This window comes from Kryptolebias marmoratus, linkage group LG22, assembly GCF_001649575.2.
Source record: "Kryptolebias marmoratus isolate JLee-2015 linkage group LG22, ASM164957v2, whole genome shotgun sequence".
Taxonomy (NCBI): Eukaryota; Metazoa; Chordata; class Actinopteri; order Cyprinodontiformes; family Rivulidae; genus Kryptolebias; species Kryptolebias marmoratus.
Window position 1 is genome coordinate 26,125,733 of NC_051451.1, and position 17,440 is coordinate 26,143,172.

Below are 17,440 nucleotides of genomic sequence, written 5' to 3' on the forward strand. Positions count from 1 at the left end.
ATGGAAGTCCATTTCCGCCACTTTGATAAAAAAGAAACATCTGTAAGTCATAATTATGATATATTATCTCAAAATGATGACTTAGTGTCTCATCATTTTGAGTTAGGTGACGTTATTATATGAGACAGCTTCTCATAACTACAGCTGGTAAGTCAATAATACTTTCTCTAAATTATAACTTAGTTTCTCATCATTATAAGATGCAAAGACAAAATTATGAGATGCTAAGTCAACATTTTGAGGTAGTATCTCATATTTATGAGATACTCATAATTATGAGATACTAGGTTAGAACCTTAAGAAAGTATTTTATAATTTTGAGTTGCTTAGTGGTCATTTAGAGATATTATCTCCTAATTTTGAGATGCTACGTCTGCTAAGTCATAATTATGAGCTACTAACTCATAATTATGATGTACTAAGTCATAGTTTTGATAATTTTGAGATAGTATCTTCTAATTACGAGATGCTAAGTCATCATTTTGAAATACTAAGTCATAATTAAGAGGTTCTTTTTACGCAGTGTGGTTTTGCATGGTGGTGGTAGCATCATGTTGTTCTGGTGGTCTACCTCCAAGTTCTTCAACTTCACCTGAAATCAACAATTGGGATTTGTCCAACAAGACTCCCATCAGAGCTGGTTTCTCATTGGATAAAGCAGGCGGACCTTCCCAAAGCCCCAAACTCAATCTGATTCAGAATTTGTGGGTCTGTGCCAAAAAACTGACCTATTTTAATGAATTCTGCCGAACACCCAACCAGAATCAAACCTGCGGTTGAGGATCCAACTCCTATTAGACGTTTAAACAACAGTTAGTGGGGGTTACGGATATTTTCAAGCCTGCTTGTGTAATTTTGACCCTGTGTGGATTAGAGAAAACCTACAATAAATTCAAACTTGTGCACACAGTTCTTGTTGAAGCTGTGTGTTGTGTAATCAGCTGTTTAAACAAATCAATAAGAGCCTAAAATTAATTAAATTCACGCCCATGAGCGCGAGTAAGCTTCTGTGTAAATATATTCTTCAGAAAGCCGTCCAGCAACCAGACGTCTGTAATTAAACCTCCGGACACATGATGGCAGTGTTACTTTAAAAACAGACTCAAGAACTCAAACTGGTAGAAAAAAAAACCCAAAACATTTATTTCTTGTGCTGGTCAGGATGCAAAGATGTTTTCACCGTGTTTCTTAACGGTATCACATAAAAGTAGCTGTAATTCAAACATGGCACAGTGGAATGAGATACTGACTTCATGACAAATTTCACATTAAATTATGGATCCCTTGAGCTTTATTCTCAGTTTATGTGCACTCATGATATATAAAAAAGAAGTAAACATACTCTCAAGGGTGGCTGTGATTTGTGTAAGTCTATTAAAAAAATAAAATTGTACATAAAGGCATAACACTGAGCAGTGAAAGGCACCATGAACTTCTTTCGGTGACGCGGAGCGGCCCCGGATATCGCGGCCTGCGTTCAGTGGTCGCTCTCCACGCAGCCCACTGCCGCGGCGTTGTCGGGGCACCTGCAGGAGCGGCCGGTTGGCGTCGGTAAACAGAGGTGAGTGCATCCTCCGTTGTTCACAGAGCAGTAGTTTTGTCCTGTCGGAAAAAGAGGGGGGGGGAAGAGGAATTAAACGCCTGACATTCCTGGAGGGAATGCATGTCACCCGCTGCCTTTTAAACTAAGGATTTGAAGTCCTTGTAAATAACATCACTGAGGATGACTCTCAGCTACTACCACCCCAAATTTTAGCTCAGGATCTGTAAAAATGACCGAGCTACAACCATTTATGTTCGAAGCTGTGGAGGCCATCTTGAACTGGGTTGACCAATCAGTTGTAGATGTGCTCACACACACACACACACACACACACACAGACACTATACTTGCCAACCCCCCCTTGTCCCGCATCACCCTGTGCAGGACAACCAAAAGTCCCGCATTTGGCCCTCACACGCCACACTTTGTATTTCTCACGCAAAAAAAAATCACGCACACGTCCTTTTTGTCACTTTAACGCTATATTTAGCGAGTTTTCAGATCCCTCTAGCATTTTTTTAAAGCGACTAGCGACAAATCTAGTGACTTTGGCAGCTAAATGTAAGAAAGCACTCATTCTGCAGCGTGCCGTAAGCCCCGCCCACTCCCCCAAGCACTTACAGCTGTCAATCTCACAGCAGAGAACAGAGAACTAAAGATGGAGAGGCAGAAAGATAAAGATGGAGGCAGGAAAGATGAAAGCTTTTCAAAGTGGTTAAAAGACAGCAGGAAGTTCTGTCTGAGCATCAAGAGGAGGCCTGGAAATGTTCAGGTTAGCTAATAAATAACAAGTTCCAGCTGTTTACTGATCAGTATTTACAATCTAACAGCTGAGAGGATGGAGACAAAGATCCAAACTTGAGAGCCCATGTGATTAATTCAAATTAATTGATCAGAATTCAGGAAAATCCTGTTGAATCTATGATGTTTGGGTGTATTTCTGGGAGCGATGTTTTAAAGACACGATCAGCTGATGAAGAGATCAGCTGTTTATATACAACTGTACATATTTGGGCAGAGACTTAAACACAGATAATGTATTGTTCACTCTATGTTGTCCCATATTGACATTCCCAAAATGTTGGCAAGTATGACACACACAGAGAATAACGTGATAAAGAAGGAGCATTCATTAATAAGCCACCGCAGCAGGAAGCAGTGGGAAGCGGGGCTCTTTCCACAAACCGAACACGTCCAAAGGAAACAGAGAACTCCAGATGTTGCAGATGTTGGAGGCCCCCCCTCCCTCGACTCTCCCCTGGCTACGTTCAGGCTACATTCTTATCTAAAGGGAGGACGAAGCCCGGCGCTGAGCTCCACCAACAGCCATTCCTTCAAGTAATAAACGTAATAAACACCAGCAGCGGAGTTCCTCCCGACACCTTCAGATACGGAGCAGAGCTCAGATTCCGACTTCCCAGAGTTGCTCCTCAGCTGCAACGTTTTTAAGATAATTGAAGGAATGCATATCGCCCACCGCCTTTTATGCCACAGAGTTAACCTAAAATGATCTCATAATAATGATAATAAGATGGTCCAACCCTGTGGAGGACTTTATGAGATCTGTCAGCACCGACCACATTGATTTTAGCTCCATATCTGTAAAACTTACTGACTTATAACCATTTTTGTGCTAGCTGTGGCAGCCATCTTGAATTGGATTCACAGTGATTACTCGTGATTCATGAGATATTTCACTAACATGACAAACAGAGACAGAGGAGGGCAAACACATCATCGTCCTTTCGCCTTTCATTGCAATAAATGTTTATTTTTTCCCGTAGAACGGTACCTGAAAGGCACTGGGCGTAAGCCGTGGTGATCCCGTACGGCCTGGTCCGTTTCTGGGGGTGAAACTCGTCCGACTCTTCCCCCGTGTAGCGGTCCACCCCGACCACGGAGTCCCTGTCGGGAACACAGTCAGCACAAGAGTTCAGAAGCGTTTCGAGTCGGTTCTGAGTCGGCCCGAAGGCGAGCGCCCCAGCCTCCCCGCCCCCCCAACGCCACAATCTCTCAACCTTTCCTCGTGAGGTCCTGCTGAGATCACAGTGAGGCCCAGGGCAGGTCGCTCGCAGATGCCTGGGCTGGGAAATTGCAAGCAGCTGTCACTTTTTGGGATTCTTTCTCACTCCCATGTTCACACACACACACACACACATCCCCAACCCCCGCTTTCCTTCAGCGGGAACACAGAGCTCGGAAGTTTCAGGCTGGGAATGTCCGAGTTCAGGATAATTCCTGATTGAAGCGTGACCCCTGAGCGGGGCGGAGGGTGAAGGCCGCAAAACGCTCCTGATGCTGCGGCGCCGTGACGGAGCTCTCAGACGACTTAAACGTTTCGTCACGACCGCAGACTTCAGAGTATTTCACTAAATGTGACGGAGCAACGCCAAGCTGACCACCTTTACTCTGCGACCTCGAACTAAAATCAGCGTCAGCGTTCACACGCCGTTCATGGTTTCCTTCTGAAGGGCTTTAAAATTCTAAATCATACTTTCAGCTTTTTTAACCAAACATTAATCAAAACATTCAGCTCATTCAGGTTGTTACGGCTGTGACTTTTGGTTTATAAAACTTTTATATAGTCTTCAAATCTTTAAAAAACATTAACTATTATTTATTTGGTCTCACCTTTAGTTGGCATCTGACTCATTTTAACTTTTAGCTACTATTTTGCTGATTTTAGCTGTTGCTTTGGAGGTTTTAGCTCATCTTTGAGGTTTTAGCTCTTGTTTTGGAGGTTTTAGCTCTTGTCTTGGAGGTTTTAGCTGTTGTCTTGAAGGTTTTAGCTCTCGTCTTGGAGGTTTTAGCTCTCGTCTTGGAGGTTTTAGCTGTTGTCTTGAAGGTTTTAGCTCTCGTCTTGGAGGTTTTAGCTCTCGTCTTGGAGGTTTTAGCTCTCGTCTTGGAGGTTTTAGCTCTCGTCTTGGAGGTTTTAGCCCTTGTTTTGGAGGTTTTAGGTCTTGTCTTGGAAGTTTCAGCTCTCGTCTTGGAGATTTTAGCTCTCATCTTGGAGGTTTTAGCTCTTGTCTTCAAGGTTTCACCTGTTGTCTTGGAGGTTTTAGCTCTTGTCTTGGAGGTTTTAGCTCTTGTCCTGCAGGTTTCAGCTCTTTTCTTGGAAGTTTCAGCTCTTGTCTTGGAGGTTTTAGCTCTCGTCTTGGAGGTTTTAGCTCTCGTCTTGGAGGTTTTAGCTCTTGTTTTTCTAATTTTAGCTTGTGTACTGATCATTTTATCTGAAGACCAAGACCAAGGAACACACCAGACAGGCCAGGAAGAAAGTTGTTGAGAAGTTTAAAGTAAAAAACAACAACATCTCATGCTTATAACACGTCACAGAGCTCTGTTCAATCCATCGTCTTGAAGACATGAAGAGTTTGACCCGATTTGACAGGAGAGGGTTAAAAATAAACGTCAGATCAAAGAAAGTTACAGACCTCTGCCAATCGGTGTAGAAGATGTTCTTCCCAACGGTCGTGATTCCAAACGGGTACCGGATCCCCTCCAAAACCGTGCTGCGGTCTCCCCGACCAGGATTCACACACTCCAGTTTGTGCGTACCTGCGGGCGAAAGTCCTCACTCAGGGCGAGTCACACGGCGGACATCTTGGATAAGTCATCGGCGTGGAATTTACCAGCATCGGCCCAACACAGCAGAGAACTCCGGTAGTCGTAGGTCAACCCGTTCGGCAGACCCAGGTTGTCCTTGACCAGAACTCTTCTGTTGCTTCCGTCCATGTAGGAGGTTTCTATCTTGGGGGCGTCGCGGTTCCAGTCGGCCCAGTACAGATTACTGTTGGGATAAATCACAAATAATATCTTACCTGCTGCAGATAACTCTTCCAACCTCTGTTCTGACATGTTTTTTGGAATTACACATCAGTATATTTGGAAAACTACCGGAGTAAACGCTATTAAACTGCACCATTTGAGAAATACTGTAGGCCCCGCCCCCTACTTCACACATATTTGGCACCTCAGCTCTGTGACTACCTCCCCTTCTGACTCAGAGGCGTAACAGCAGTCGATCAACTTACTCAGGATAACCTTTTTTACGTTTAATTTCATACTTCTGCAAGGAGTACCTTTAGGACTTAGCTTGTCAGTTCCACAAATATGTCAGGAAGACGTAAAAACATCACGAAGAAGCATTTTACACACCCGTTTTCAGGATCAGCGATGATAGCTCGAGGGTTCACAAGATCGTTGTCTACAAGGACACGCCGCTGAGACCCGTCCAGAGACGCCACCTCGATTCGATCCCTCATAGAGTCGGTCCAGAACATCGTCCGGCTCAAGTGGTCGATGGCGATACCCTCTGGGCTTTCCAAATCTGTCAGGAGGACACATTTCACAGACTTGGTTTACGGTTTTTGGTTCATAGAAGAACAAGAAACTTGAAGAGTAAAAGTGAAACTACCGGATCTGATGACGGCGGTGGGTTCCCCGCCATCAACGCTGGCCTTGCTGATGGAAGGAGATGTTATTTCCGTCCAATAAATCATTTTTTCCACGCAGTCAAAGGCAACTCCGATGATAACTTTCCCCTGTGAGGAAGGCAAAAAAAAAAGATTTTTCTCAGACAAAACATGGAGCAGATGTGGGGTTTCTTGTGTTTGTGTCTAGACTTAAATGTAAACTAGCTAAAAACAAATCCGGCATTGCATCAGGACGACAAGCCAGCTGGTTTGGAAATCTGAGAATAGGGAAAAAAACAAAAAACAAAAACCACACAGGCGGGAATTCCAAGGATGTTGGACCGATGTTATTCATTAGTGGGAATAACTCAATGTTGACTCCAATAAAGCTAAGCCTTTAACGCACGGAGCAGCTGGGAATCTGGCAACTTTTACTGCCAAGAAGAGAACAAACAGCCTGAGCAAACGTTACAGGGGATAACTGCTGTCTTGTTTTACTCCTAAAGGGATCCAAACTGTGCATGTGTGTGTCTGTTAGCAAAATATCTCATGAACCAACCGGGCGGATTTTAATGAAACTCTCAGAAAGTAACCATTCGATGTAGAACTCCGACTGATTACAATCTGGAGTCAATTTGATTCGAGATCATTAACCACAGCCAACACAAAAATGGCTACAACTTTTATAGATGCTGAGCTAAAATGTGGTGTGGTAGTAGCTGAGAGTCACCCTCAACGCATACTCTGAGCGCCAACAGATCGCACAACATCTTTGTTCAAAACTCGGCAATAACCGTAACTCTGTTTGACTGTTAGTAAAATATCTTTCAGGAAGTAATCACTGAATAAACATCTACGGCTGATTAACCATTGGAGCCAACCCAATTCAAGATGGCTGCCCCAGATGGCTTCAACTCAGTCAACTTTGCAGATGTTGAGCTAAAATTTGGCGTGGTAGTAGCTGAGAGTCGTTACCAACACATACTCCGAGGGACAGCAGGTCATTTGAAATCTTGCAACACTACACCTATTCAAGATTTGACCAAAAAGACGAAAAGTTAATCATTTTTAAAACAAGATGAAAGATGGCGTCCCTTACAGGCAGATGAAGGACGGGCTTGGCATCGTTCTTCTTCATGTCGTAACCGTCCAACGGGACGTGTTCCACTCTGCCGCTCTGAGCAAACAGCAGGTGTGTCCCCGGAGGGAGGGTGACGTCGGGTCGGGGCCGCGGTCCAACAGGCGTGGGCCCGATGTTGTGGTCAACACCTGGCGGAAGTTAAAAAAAGGCGGAAACAAAGCGTTAATTTACACCCCGCTGGAATTCTGTCCTGGAGCTTCAGGACATCCCATCATTTACTCACACATCGGCCTGTGGCCCGGAGCCGAGCGCGTCCCGGCGATCTCCAGCCCGTTTCGGTCGACGCACCAGCAGTACCCGGTGCTGCTGTGGCACTGCATCGGCTCGTAGTCGCCATTCACGTTACACTCAGGGATGTAGTGACCGACGGGGGGCCGGGGGCCCCGGGGTGGACCCAGCCCCGCCCCACCAAGGAGACTGTCTCTGTGGCTCTCGCATCGAGTCTTTGTCCTCTCTGAAAGAAGAAGTTAAAAACAACAAAAAACATAACATCAAAAACTTGTTAAAAAGCCTCTTTGGCTTCGGCTGTGGTTTAGCACCAACATGTGTTTTCTAGCTAAACTGAATTAGCGACGCTAATGGTGAAGGTCATTAAATTGTAAATAATTCAAATAAAACTACGACCCGAAACAGATAACGTGTGAGTGCTGAAGTGGTTCACTGAAATTAGCTGAAAAAGCTGTTAAAAGAAGAAGAACACTGGGTAAAAGGTAAAAGTAGCAAAATGTTAGCTAAAAGCTAAAAGTAGCGATTTGGTTTCTAGAAACTAAAAGTAGTGAAGGCTGGCTAAAAGTTAAAAGTACTACAGAGCTAGGTAAAAGCAGCGAAAGGTTAGCTGAATGTAGAAAAAATGCTAACTAAAAGTTAAAGTAACAAAAGGCTAGTTAGAAGCTAAAAGTAGCAGAAGGTTGGCTAAAAGCTAAAATAGCAAAAAGCAAAATAAAAGCTAAAAGTAGCAAATTTGCTCAATTGAAACTAAAAGTAACAAATGGCTAGCTAAATGCTAAAAGCAAAAAGCTGGCTAAAAGCTAAAAGTAGCAACAGGCTAGATAGAAGCTAAAAATAGCAGAAGGCTGGCTAAAAGCTAAAAGGAGCATAGAAAGACAAAAATAAAGTCAGTATGCTGAAACAAATTTCAAATTTCCATGCATTTCTATGGGAAAATGTGTATAAAAAAATGAAAGTAAATATTCTATAAAGCATAAAAGTTACAAAAACCAAAGTCCCAGCTGAATTAACCAAAAGGCTAAAATGGCAGAAAGTCTGCAGAAGTAGTTGATAATAAACTCGTCGGAGCAAAGACTTTGTATTCTGTTGTTAGCAGAGTAAAAATCAGCTGAAACGATGATGATGATGATCTCACCTGACGAGCAGTAGACGCCGTTCCCACTGTAGCCCGGTAGGCACTGGCAGATAAAGGAACCCTGCGTGTTGATGCACGCTGCGTTCAGGTGACACCTGCCCGGCTGACACTCGTCTATGTCTGCACAGATAAGGACATGGATGGTTACTGGTGGACGACCTGAAGGCGTCCCGTGGTCTTCGGTGTCTCTGCCGTACCTTGGCAGGTCCTTCCATCGCCCACGAAGCCCTGCAGACAGGAGCAGTGGTACGACGAGCCGCCGGTGTAGCTGCACTGAGCGCGCTCAGAAACGTCACAAGTGTGAGTGCCGTCCGCACAGTGGTCCACGGGTTGATCGACCTCTACGAGGAGGAACAAGATATTCACACTCTCACTTTCAGCTCTTTCAGCCATTCAGCTATGAAAACCTTCAGCTTGTTCAGATCGTTACAGATATTAGCTTTTTAAACTTTCTGAATTATTTATCATTGTTTACATTTTTTTCTCACATAAATTCAATAAGATCTGTTCATTCTTACTTCATTTTTTAGCTTTTAGCTACTGATTTGCTAGTTTTAGCTTTGAGATATATTTTTGATAACTTTAGAAAGTAGCTACAGCTGTGATCATTTTAGCTTTTAGCTACCGTTTCCCTGGTTTTAGCTTATGGTTACTGTTTAGTTGGTATTAGCTTTTTGCTGCTGTTTTGCTATTTTTAGCTACTGCTTTGCTAATTTTGGCTTCTATGTACTGTTTTTTTAAATTATTTTAGCTTTTAGCTCCTGTTCTTGTAGTTTTAGCTCTTAGCTATTGTTTTACAAAGTTTAGCTTTTAGCTACAGCTGTGATCATTTTAGCTTTCTGTTTTCTTGTTTTTAGCCTATAGCTACTGTTTAGCTGACCTTAGCTTTTAGCTACTGTTTTAGAAAAATTAGCTTTTAGCCACTGTTGTGATAATTTTAGCTTTAATTTACTGTTGTTCTGGTTTTAGCTCACAGCTACTGTTTAGCTGATCTTAGCTTTTTGTTACCGTTTTGCTCATTTTTGCATTTAGCTACTGCTGTTTAAATATATGTTCTTTCTACTGTTTTTTAATTTTAGCTTTTAGTTTCCTTTCTGCTAGTTTTAGCTTTTAGCTACTGTTTTCCTGCTCTTAGCTTATAGCTACAGTTTAGCTGGTATTAGCTTTTTGTGGCCGTTATGCTAGATTAAGCTACTGCTTTGCTAATTTTGGTTTCTATGTAGTTTTTTTATTTTATCTTTTAGCTTCTGTTCTGCTAGTTTTAGCTCTTAGCTACTGTTTTCCTGTTTTTAGCTTATAGCAACTGTTGAGTTGGTATTAGCTTTTTGTGGCCGCTTTGCTAGATTTAGCTACTGCTTTGCTAATTTTAGCTTCTATGTACTGTTTCTTGATTTTAGCTTTCTGTTCTGCTAGATTTTTACTCTTAGGTGCTGTTTTACAAAGTTTAGCTGTTAGCTGCTGTTGTGATCATTTTAGCTTTCATCAACTGTTTTCCAGTTTTTGGCCTGGTTTTAGCCTTTGTTCTGATCGTTGTCATGCTGCATTTTTACATTAAAAAGCTCATTTTTCCAGTTTTCCCTGCAGGCACTCGAACGTCTCTTACCGATGCATGTCCGCCCATCACTGCCGAACTGAAAGCCCTCCTCACACTCACAGCGGAAAGTCCCCGGTTGATTATTGCAGACGGCATTCGGGCCGCAGATCTGAGGGGTCTCTCTGCACTCGTCAATGTCTGACCGAACATAAATAAAAATGAAAAAGAGAGAGATGGGTTATCGCACGCTAATAACACCCGAGATTAGGTGCAGATTGGACTTCCGAAGTCTGGTTTTTAGAAGTTTAAAGGGAGACGCTCGATAAGATGGCCTAATTGTTTAACAACAGGATCTGTCTGAAAGATTTCCTTCCTTTCTCCACTGTGCGGTCTTCCTGTTTGGTTAAAAGATTCGTAGTTGTTTGGAAAGTGGACTGGGAATATGGGACAGTGGTCAATCCAGCCTGGAAGCGTGGGACTGCCTCGGCTAAATGTCCCTCAGGAGGAAGACTTCAGGAACTCTGGTTCATTCAGAAGCAAACTGTAGAAACGGTGCACAGTTATGGGGAAATGGGGATTTTATTTTATTGCATTTAATCGTTCTTACCGTAACACGCACGGCCGTCACCACTGAACCCAGCGGCACAAGTGCAGACAAAATGGATCCCGTCGCCAGGTTTGCAGACAGCGTTGGTGTCGCAGCCGTGTCTTCCGGTAAAACACGGGTTCTCCTCTGGCTGCCCGCCTGAGGAGTTACAGCGTGAGACACTTTGTTACAAATCTAATCATCTTTTTAAGGGAAAACGAAAACAGAAACCTGAAAAATGCCACTTTGTCGGACAAGACGGAGGAAGGAAGCGAGCTCAGACCAAAACAGGAAGACAAAACATTTTCCTCATCCTCACCGTTGACGTCCCCGATCTTGTTGCTCATGGCGTAGCGAAGGAGATTATTATTAGAATCATAAAAGGCGAAGAGTTGGTCCACTTTGAGCATCTGAGTATCCACGTCTCTGAAGGACTGGTCATACTGGCAGCTCTGGAAGGTGATGGTCTCACGGCACTGGTAGCTCCTGGTTTCAGTGGATCCATCGGGCAAAGTCAGGACGTAGTTCCGGGTGGAGGATGAGGCGATCACTGAAGGGTAAAATCATCAGATGAGTAACTGAAATCAGTGAGGGAAAGGGACTGGAAACGCTGCGCCTTAGCCTGGTCTTACAGTTGTTGCTGTACTGGTAGATGTCGGTGTACGGCTCCACCTGAACGGTGGCGCCAGGAGGCACCTCAGGGACCCTGCCGTCCACGGTGGTGCTCACCACCAGGTGGTCCAGCTCATCTGTGCCTTTAAACTCCTGCCTGATTGTCAGCCTCTCGTTCCCGGGCACGAAGGTCACTTCAGCCAGCCGCGTGAACTCCCCCCCTACAGGAAACGGCGAGGAGGAGGTTAACGCTGCGACCCTCAGCTGAGGTCGGGAATTCACCGTTCAACATAGTGAGAAAGTACACAAATATTTCCTCGTGAATGAGACATTTGGAAAATCTCCTGATTTAAGAGTAAGAGAAAGAAAAGTCGTTGAGAGGACATTTGTCTTGAATTTCAAGTGAAGCAAGAGCAAACCTCTGACACCGAGAACCCCGGCGAATACTTCAAGACATTTTAGAAACTTCACTTCACAGCCCAGTAAGATAGCCTATTTGTTTAGGGCGCAATCTCTGGCTGAGGACTCAAAATTGCAAAAAATAGGCAAATTTTCCATCTAATGCGAGAAAATTAAGAACTCCAACAGTTGCCGCCCAGCGAGGTACTACCTTAAAGAGTGCAGCAGGATGCCGAAGAACGTTAGCATACATATTTTCCATTTTTCTTTAAAAAGAAGACGCTCACCCATTAAATTGAAGCCGTTCCTGAAGCCGGGCTGCTCCAAAGCAAATGTCCACCCGATCACGCTGCTCAGGGCCAACAGGGGCGCCATGGAGAACCCAACGGACTCGGGAATGCCACTGATGGCGACGTACGACCGCCCGTCGTTGACCACGACGTACGAGTGGAGATCGTTCCCGCTGAACTCCACCGGGGCTTGGGAGTGGCCTGCGTACAGTTTTCCGTGTAGCTTCCCGTTCATTCTTTGTGGTTTTCCTGAATAAACGATAAGTTAAACAAAGTTAGTGAGCGAACATCTCATGGTTCAAACAGAAGATATAAAAAAGGAAACAGTGGTCTGAAAGCTGAATCAGAGGTACTTCATTAAAGATAACTTGTGAAGATTTTAGTAGATGTTACGACTTTGCATAATGCTCTCCAAGATTCGGCCTTTTGCTTTCAACAAGTCATTAAATCGTTTGTTCTGGGTGATTACAGAGATCCAGTAAGTCAAAGAACAGCAGAAACAGAACCCTACCCTCTGCCAGGCACTGTATTCCATTGCCATAGTAGCCCGGTCTGCAGTGGCAGCAGAATCCACTGGAATAGTCTCTGCAGTCAGCAAACTGGGAGCACTTGTTTCTGTTGTTGGCACACGTCCCCAGGTTGTACGAAAACACTGAAAATAAACAATAAGAACAGCTAACTGTTAAATAATTACAATATATAAAGCTCTGCGATAAAATACATGTTTATAGCACAGATCATAACTCATAATTCAGCCAAGACATGTTTCTGTTAAAAATGGCGTGCCACAAGGATGTTTGTTTGGTCCATGGTTGCTTGAGATTTATAACGAATGTTTCAGTGCTAATTTATTTGCTAATCGCACAATTATAATGCCACGTGTTGTACAAATTCATGGCTCAAGTGCCACTGGCAATACTAATGAGTCATAAAAGTCTGTTTGATGACAGCTGGCTTGGATTCTGCATTTATCGCCTGCTGCTGAAAGGCAAAAGGTGGCCGCCACAGCTAATCAACATTAGAAGACACAAAAATGGCTATAACCTTTTACAGTTACTGAGCTAACTGATCCTGCTAAAACCTTACCATTACCCATTGAGGTCAATTCTGTCGGTTTGCAAAATATCTCATTAACAACTGGACAGATTTTTATTGAAACTCTGAGAAAGCCTGTTACTTTTAAGAGCCAGCCTAAATCATGATGGCCGCCGCGGCTAATCAACCTTACAAAACCCAAAACTGGTTATGTAACGGTCAGGACTGCAGATACTGAGCTAGAATTAGGCGTGGCAGTAGCTGAGAGTCATTCACAACACATAGTCTGAGCGCAAAGGGATTATTTTCAAGATTTCACCAGGGCGGCCATATCTTTGCCTATTCTTAACATAAAATGATTTTAGTCTAAAACGTTAGCTTAAAATGCATTTCTTCAAGGAATGCGAGGCCTTTAATCATATTTAGAAATTGGCTGAAAAAAATTTAAAGTCCATGTTTACTTCCATCCATCCATTTTCTTTCTTTTCTGGGTTGCAGGGAGCTGGTGCCCGTCTCCAGCCGTCACTGTTCGAGAGGCGGGGGGACACCCTGGACAGGTCGCAAGTCCATCACAGGGACGCGTAGAGGCAAACAACCATTCACGCTCTGACTCACACCTAGAGTTTTAGAGTCACCAATGAACCTAACGTGCATGTTTTTGAGCTCAGGGAGAACATGTAAACTCCACCCAGAAAGGCCCCAGGCAACCAAAACGTACTCACCATCTACATTAATGTCTGAGCCCTCGATCTCCACCACCTCTGGGTTGTTCGGCTGATACTGAACTGAGTGGATCTGAATCTGTTCTGCATCTGGACTGATAATCACTTGTCCATCGGTGAGAAGGGACTGCTGGGAGTCTAAAGCCGGCAGGGGAGCCTCGGTGGGCAGATCTGTGACTTCCCCGGGTCTGATGTTAGAAAAATAAGGGTAGGTTCCGATCTCGTACACCCATACACCCTGCAGGCCGGAGTTGGTTTCCCTTTCAAAACACAAAATATGTTTATTAGTAAAGTGAACGTGATAAGGAAATGATTATCTGTGCTGGAAGACACTCACTCTGCTAAAGCCCTCACGCTTGCCTCGTCATCAGTGGTTGTGCGGTAATATTCTCCCTGACTGTTAAAGAATATACCCTTGATCAAACCTTTACTGAAGCCAGCATGACTGATCACATTATCGTCTCCTACAGGTGTGGAGGAAAACTGGATTCCATTTCTTGGGTAGAGGACAATAGCATATGAGACAGTCTCCAAGGACGCAATAACCAGCTGGAAGTTGTTCCTCTAAACAATAAAAGACATGACATAAATGACCGGCTCCAGTCCAGATGGTTTAAGCAGCTGTAGAATGCTCACCTTCTTGTCGCTGGTTAAGGTTTGAGGTTCGTGACGGGCGACGTTAACCCAGGTGATCACCACAGCGTCGGTAGGGTTCACCTCGTCGTCCCTGGGAAAGGCCCTGTTGATGTGCTTCGCTGCTAGACGCAAAACATCCGGACTGGAGTCCTGGCGGAAGAAAACTTCCCCCGCGCCGTCGCTTGTGTCCAGGTCTCCCTGCAAAGTGGCGATCATGCCGAACTCCGGGGGCATCTTCCCGAGGTACGTGGACTCGCTCACCGGCTTTGCTGTGGCAACAAAACCATTGGTGTTGATCTGAAACGAGAAGCTTGAGTTGGTCATCAGGAGATCAGGAAATGAGCTGATGGTAACTGGAGTTCAACCTGTAAGAGGTTTTCTACAGCTGATTATGAAATATATAAAACCCATTTTGTTTTTTACAACCACAGTTCTGAAAAATTTGGGAAGCTGAGTAAAATTTTAATAAAAAACAGAATGCAAAGATTTGCAAACCTCATAAACACATATTAAATTCACAATGGAACATAATAAACACATCAAATGTTGAAACTAAATAATTAAATAATAGTCATTTTGAATTTTATGGCAGCAACACGTCTCTTTAAAGTTGTTCTGTGAAGCATCTCCTCTTCTTCTCCCATCAGTCTGTAAACATCTGGACCTGAGGTTGTCCCATTCTGTCTGTAAACATCTGGACCTGAGGTTGTCCCATTCTGTCTGTAAACATCTGGACCTGAGGTTGTCCCATTCTGTCTGTTCAACAGTCCTGGATGGGGGCAGATGTTGTTCTAAAACCTGAGGCACTAATGCACCCCCATACCATCAGAGAGGCAGGCTGACCTCAGAACAGTTCTCCTCTTTGGTCCAGAGGAGACACATCTGTTCACATCTGGCTTCTTCTCTGCCTGATAGAGCTTTAAGCAGCATTTGTGGACGGCACGGTGAGCTGTGTTTACAGACAGTGTTCCTGAGCAGAACCAGAACCAGAACCTGTCAGCCTGGAGAACAGATTCAGCCTCTAAAAGCTTGTTTTATCTCCACTCCTCTTTCTGACCTGTCACCGTTTAACCTAATTAGTTACAAAATGCTCCTCCAGATGTTTCTTATTTGTGCCACTCACTTTACCGCCTTTTGTTGCCCCTCTCACAACTTTTGAGATGTGTTGCCGCCATCAAATTCTAAATTACCGTTTTCTTTTTTAAAAGCGCAACTTCTAGGTTTAAACATTTAATATGTTTACTTCATTCCATCTGTTTTTATTTGCATTTTACACAACATCCCAAATGGAATCGGGGCTGCAACAATAAATAACAAACATGGATTTATCAGCCTTTTAAAGAAGATCGGTCTATCCTTAATAATAACAGTGTAAGATCCTTTAAACTCTAATAATCCATCCGCTGCCCTGTCCTTCAGCACTAATGACCAAACAAGAAACTTTTCTACCCGTTTAGTGATTTAACAAACACATGGGAGTTCCTGAAAAACAGAGCTTATGTCAAAAACATGCTACTTCACTTCCCGACTGAAGGAAAACAAAAAAACTTGCCCATGGCTGCACCACTTCCTGTCCTCGCCCCTGATGAAGAGCTCCAGACAGCCTAAAAATCGCTCGCTAATCTTCATTACAGAGACTTCCGAAGCTGGGGAACCACTCAGCAGCTCACAGAGCAGGCAGACGTCTTCACGGACAGTTTGTTCGTAAATGCTCCGGCTTGATAGAATGTTGTCGGCACTAATTAAGTTCTTACAAACTTCCTTTTTTATGTCTTCAGTGAAACCCCCACCGGGCTCAGCGAGAGTTCAGGACTCAGTTTCTCTTAAATGAAAAGCAGAAATGTTTCAGGCTCGGCTGCAGCTGGGAGATAAGTTTGACAAAGACTGATTGTTTTAATAAGGAATTCAGGATTTATTCTCACCCCTCAGGCGTACGCCTTAACCACAGCTTTTACTTCAAAACATCATCTTAAATGAGACGATCCACTGCTCGACTGAGAAGAGCTGCACAACAGAAACAACGTAAAATCCACAAAATTCACCGGAACGTTCGCAAAATAGCTCATGAGCCACTGGATGGATGTTAATGAGACTTTCAGAAAGTAATTACTGATTATAAATCTAAATGTGGTCAACCTTTGGAGTCAACCCGATTCAAGATGGCAGTTTTAGCAAACACAAAAATGGCTACAACTCAGCCAGTTTTACAGATGTTGAGATAAAATTTGGTGAGCATTGTTGCCCCAACACACTTTGAGCACATTAACTGTTGGGATCAACCCTATTTGTCTGTTAGCAAAATATCTCTTCAACCACATTTTGATGAGACCCTCTGGGGGTACACATACAGCTGATTAGCTTTTGGAGTCAACCCGATTCAAGATGGCTGCCACAGCTACACAAAGATGGTTATGCGTTTAGTGAATTTTACAGATACTGAGCTAACAATTGGCGTGGTAGTAGCTGAGAGTCATTCCCAGCTCGTTCTCCAAGAGCTCACAGATCACGCGAGACTTGGCACGAGCTCGCGCATAATCCTGTTTCCAAAGTTTGACCCAAACGGGGCTGCGGGGCGCATTGCACAAGATGTTTATGTTATTTAAAGGTCAACTTCTAAAATGCTCACATTCAGCAGAGGGACTCCTTCCCTCCCGGAACCACGTTTGGCAAACAGTTTGTTACTTCTGACCCCGTTCCAGATCGCTTTCATGCGCAATTGCGCAAAAAAGTTCAACAAACGTAGCAGAAAAACAAAAGCGCGCTGTTTTTTAATCTGGTGTCATGTTAGGTTGTTGGATCACTTACAAAAATGCGGTTGAACGCTCCGTTGTAAAACAGCAGGGGCTTGTGGAGCTGGAGTTCGGCTGTCTGATCCGTCCCGGGTTCGAGGAGCTGGTCTCCTGCGCGCACACCGAACGGGAACAGGTCGTCTCGCCCGATGCTCCGCGCCGACGCCAACAATCCAAAGAAAAGTACCGCGGCGATTTGATCTCGCTTCTTCCAACCCATTGTTCGCCTTTCAGAGGCAGCTGAGCGGTCAGTCCTGAGCTACAGGGCAGAGAAATGTTTTTAGGAGGAAAGGATGTGCGCGTGAAGGGAGAGGCGGAGACTGCAGAGCGCACGATTCCGGACATAAAACTGGTGATAGGCACCAGCTGGGAAAGAGG

General features: G+C 44.1%; 1 protein-coding gene across 1 annotated transcript; it reads right to left on the reverse strand.

Annotated features, from left to right (window-relative positions):
- Positions 1–1,116: 1,116 nt before the first annotated feature.
- On the reverse strand, positions 1,117–17,427 carry nid1a (nidogen 1a). Its single transcript, XM_017424358.3, has 20 exons — positions 17,079–17,427; positions 14,274–14,570; positions 13,975–14,201; positions 13,638–13,897; positions 12,392–12,532; positions 11,878–12,129; positions 11,212–11,412; positions 10,899–11,129; positions 10,601–10,738; positions 10,063–10,191; positions 8,657–8,800; positions 8,460–8,579; positions 7,320–7,550; positions 7,055–7,224; positions 5,958–6,084; positions 5,699–5,870; positions 5,173–5,330; positions 4,975–5,098; positions 3,336–3,448; positions 1,117–1,602 (listed from the first exon to the last, which is right to left on the reverse strand). Exons 1-20 carry the CDS (start codon positions 17,280–17,282, stop codon positions 1,478–1,480), a joined length of 3,564 nt encoding a protein of 1,187 aa, XP_017279847.1. The 5' UTR covers positions 17,283–17,427; the 3' UTR covers positions 1,117–1,477.
- Between the last annotated feature and the right edge of the window lie 13 nt (positions 17,428–17,440).

What these genes read in the sequence shown, in the direction of transcription:
- nid1a (XM_017424358.3), bottom strand. Translation starts at nt 17,282, where the DNA reads ATGGGTTGGAAGAAGCGAGATCAAATCGCCGCGGTACTTTTCTTTGGA. An exon ending in CTCAGACATTAATGTAGATG is followed by an intron (nt 12,533 to 13,637) that starts GTGAGTACGTTT and finishes GTTTATTTTCAG; the next exon opens with TGTTTTCGTACAACCTGGGG. An exon ending in CGATGGAAGGACCTGCCAAG is followed by an intron (nt 8,580 to 8,656) that starts GTACGGCAGAGA and finishes TTATCTGTGCAG; the next exon opens with ACATAGACGAGTGTCAGCCG.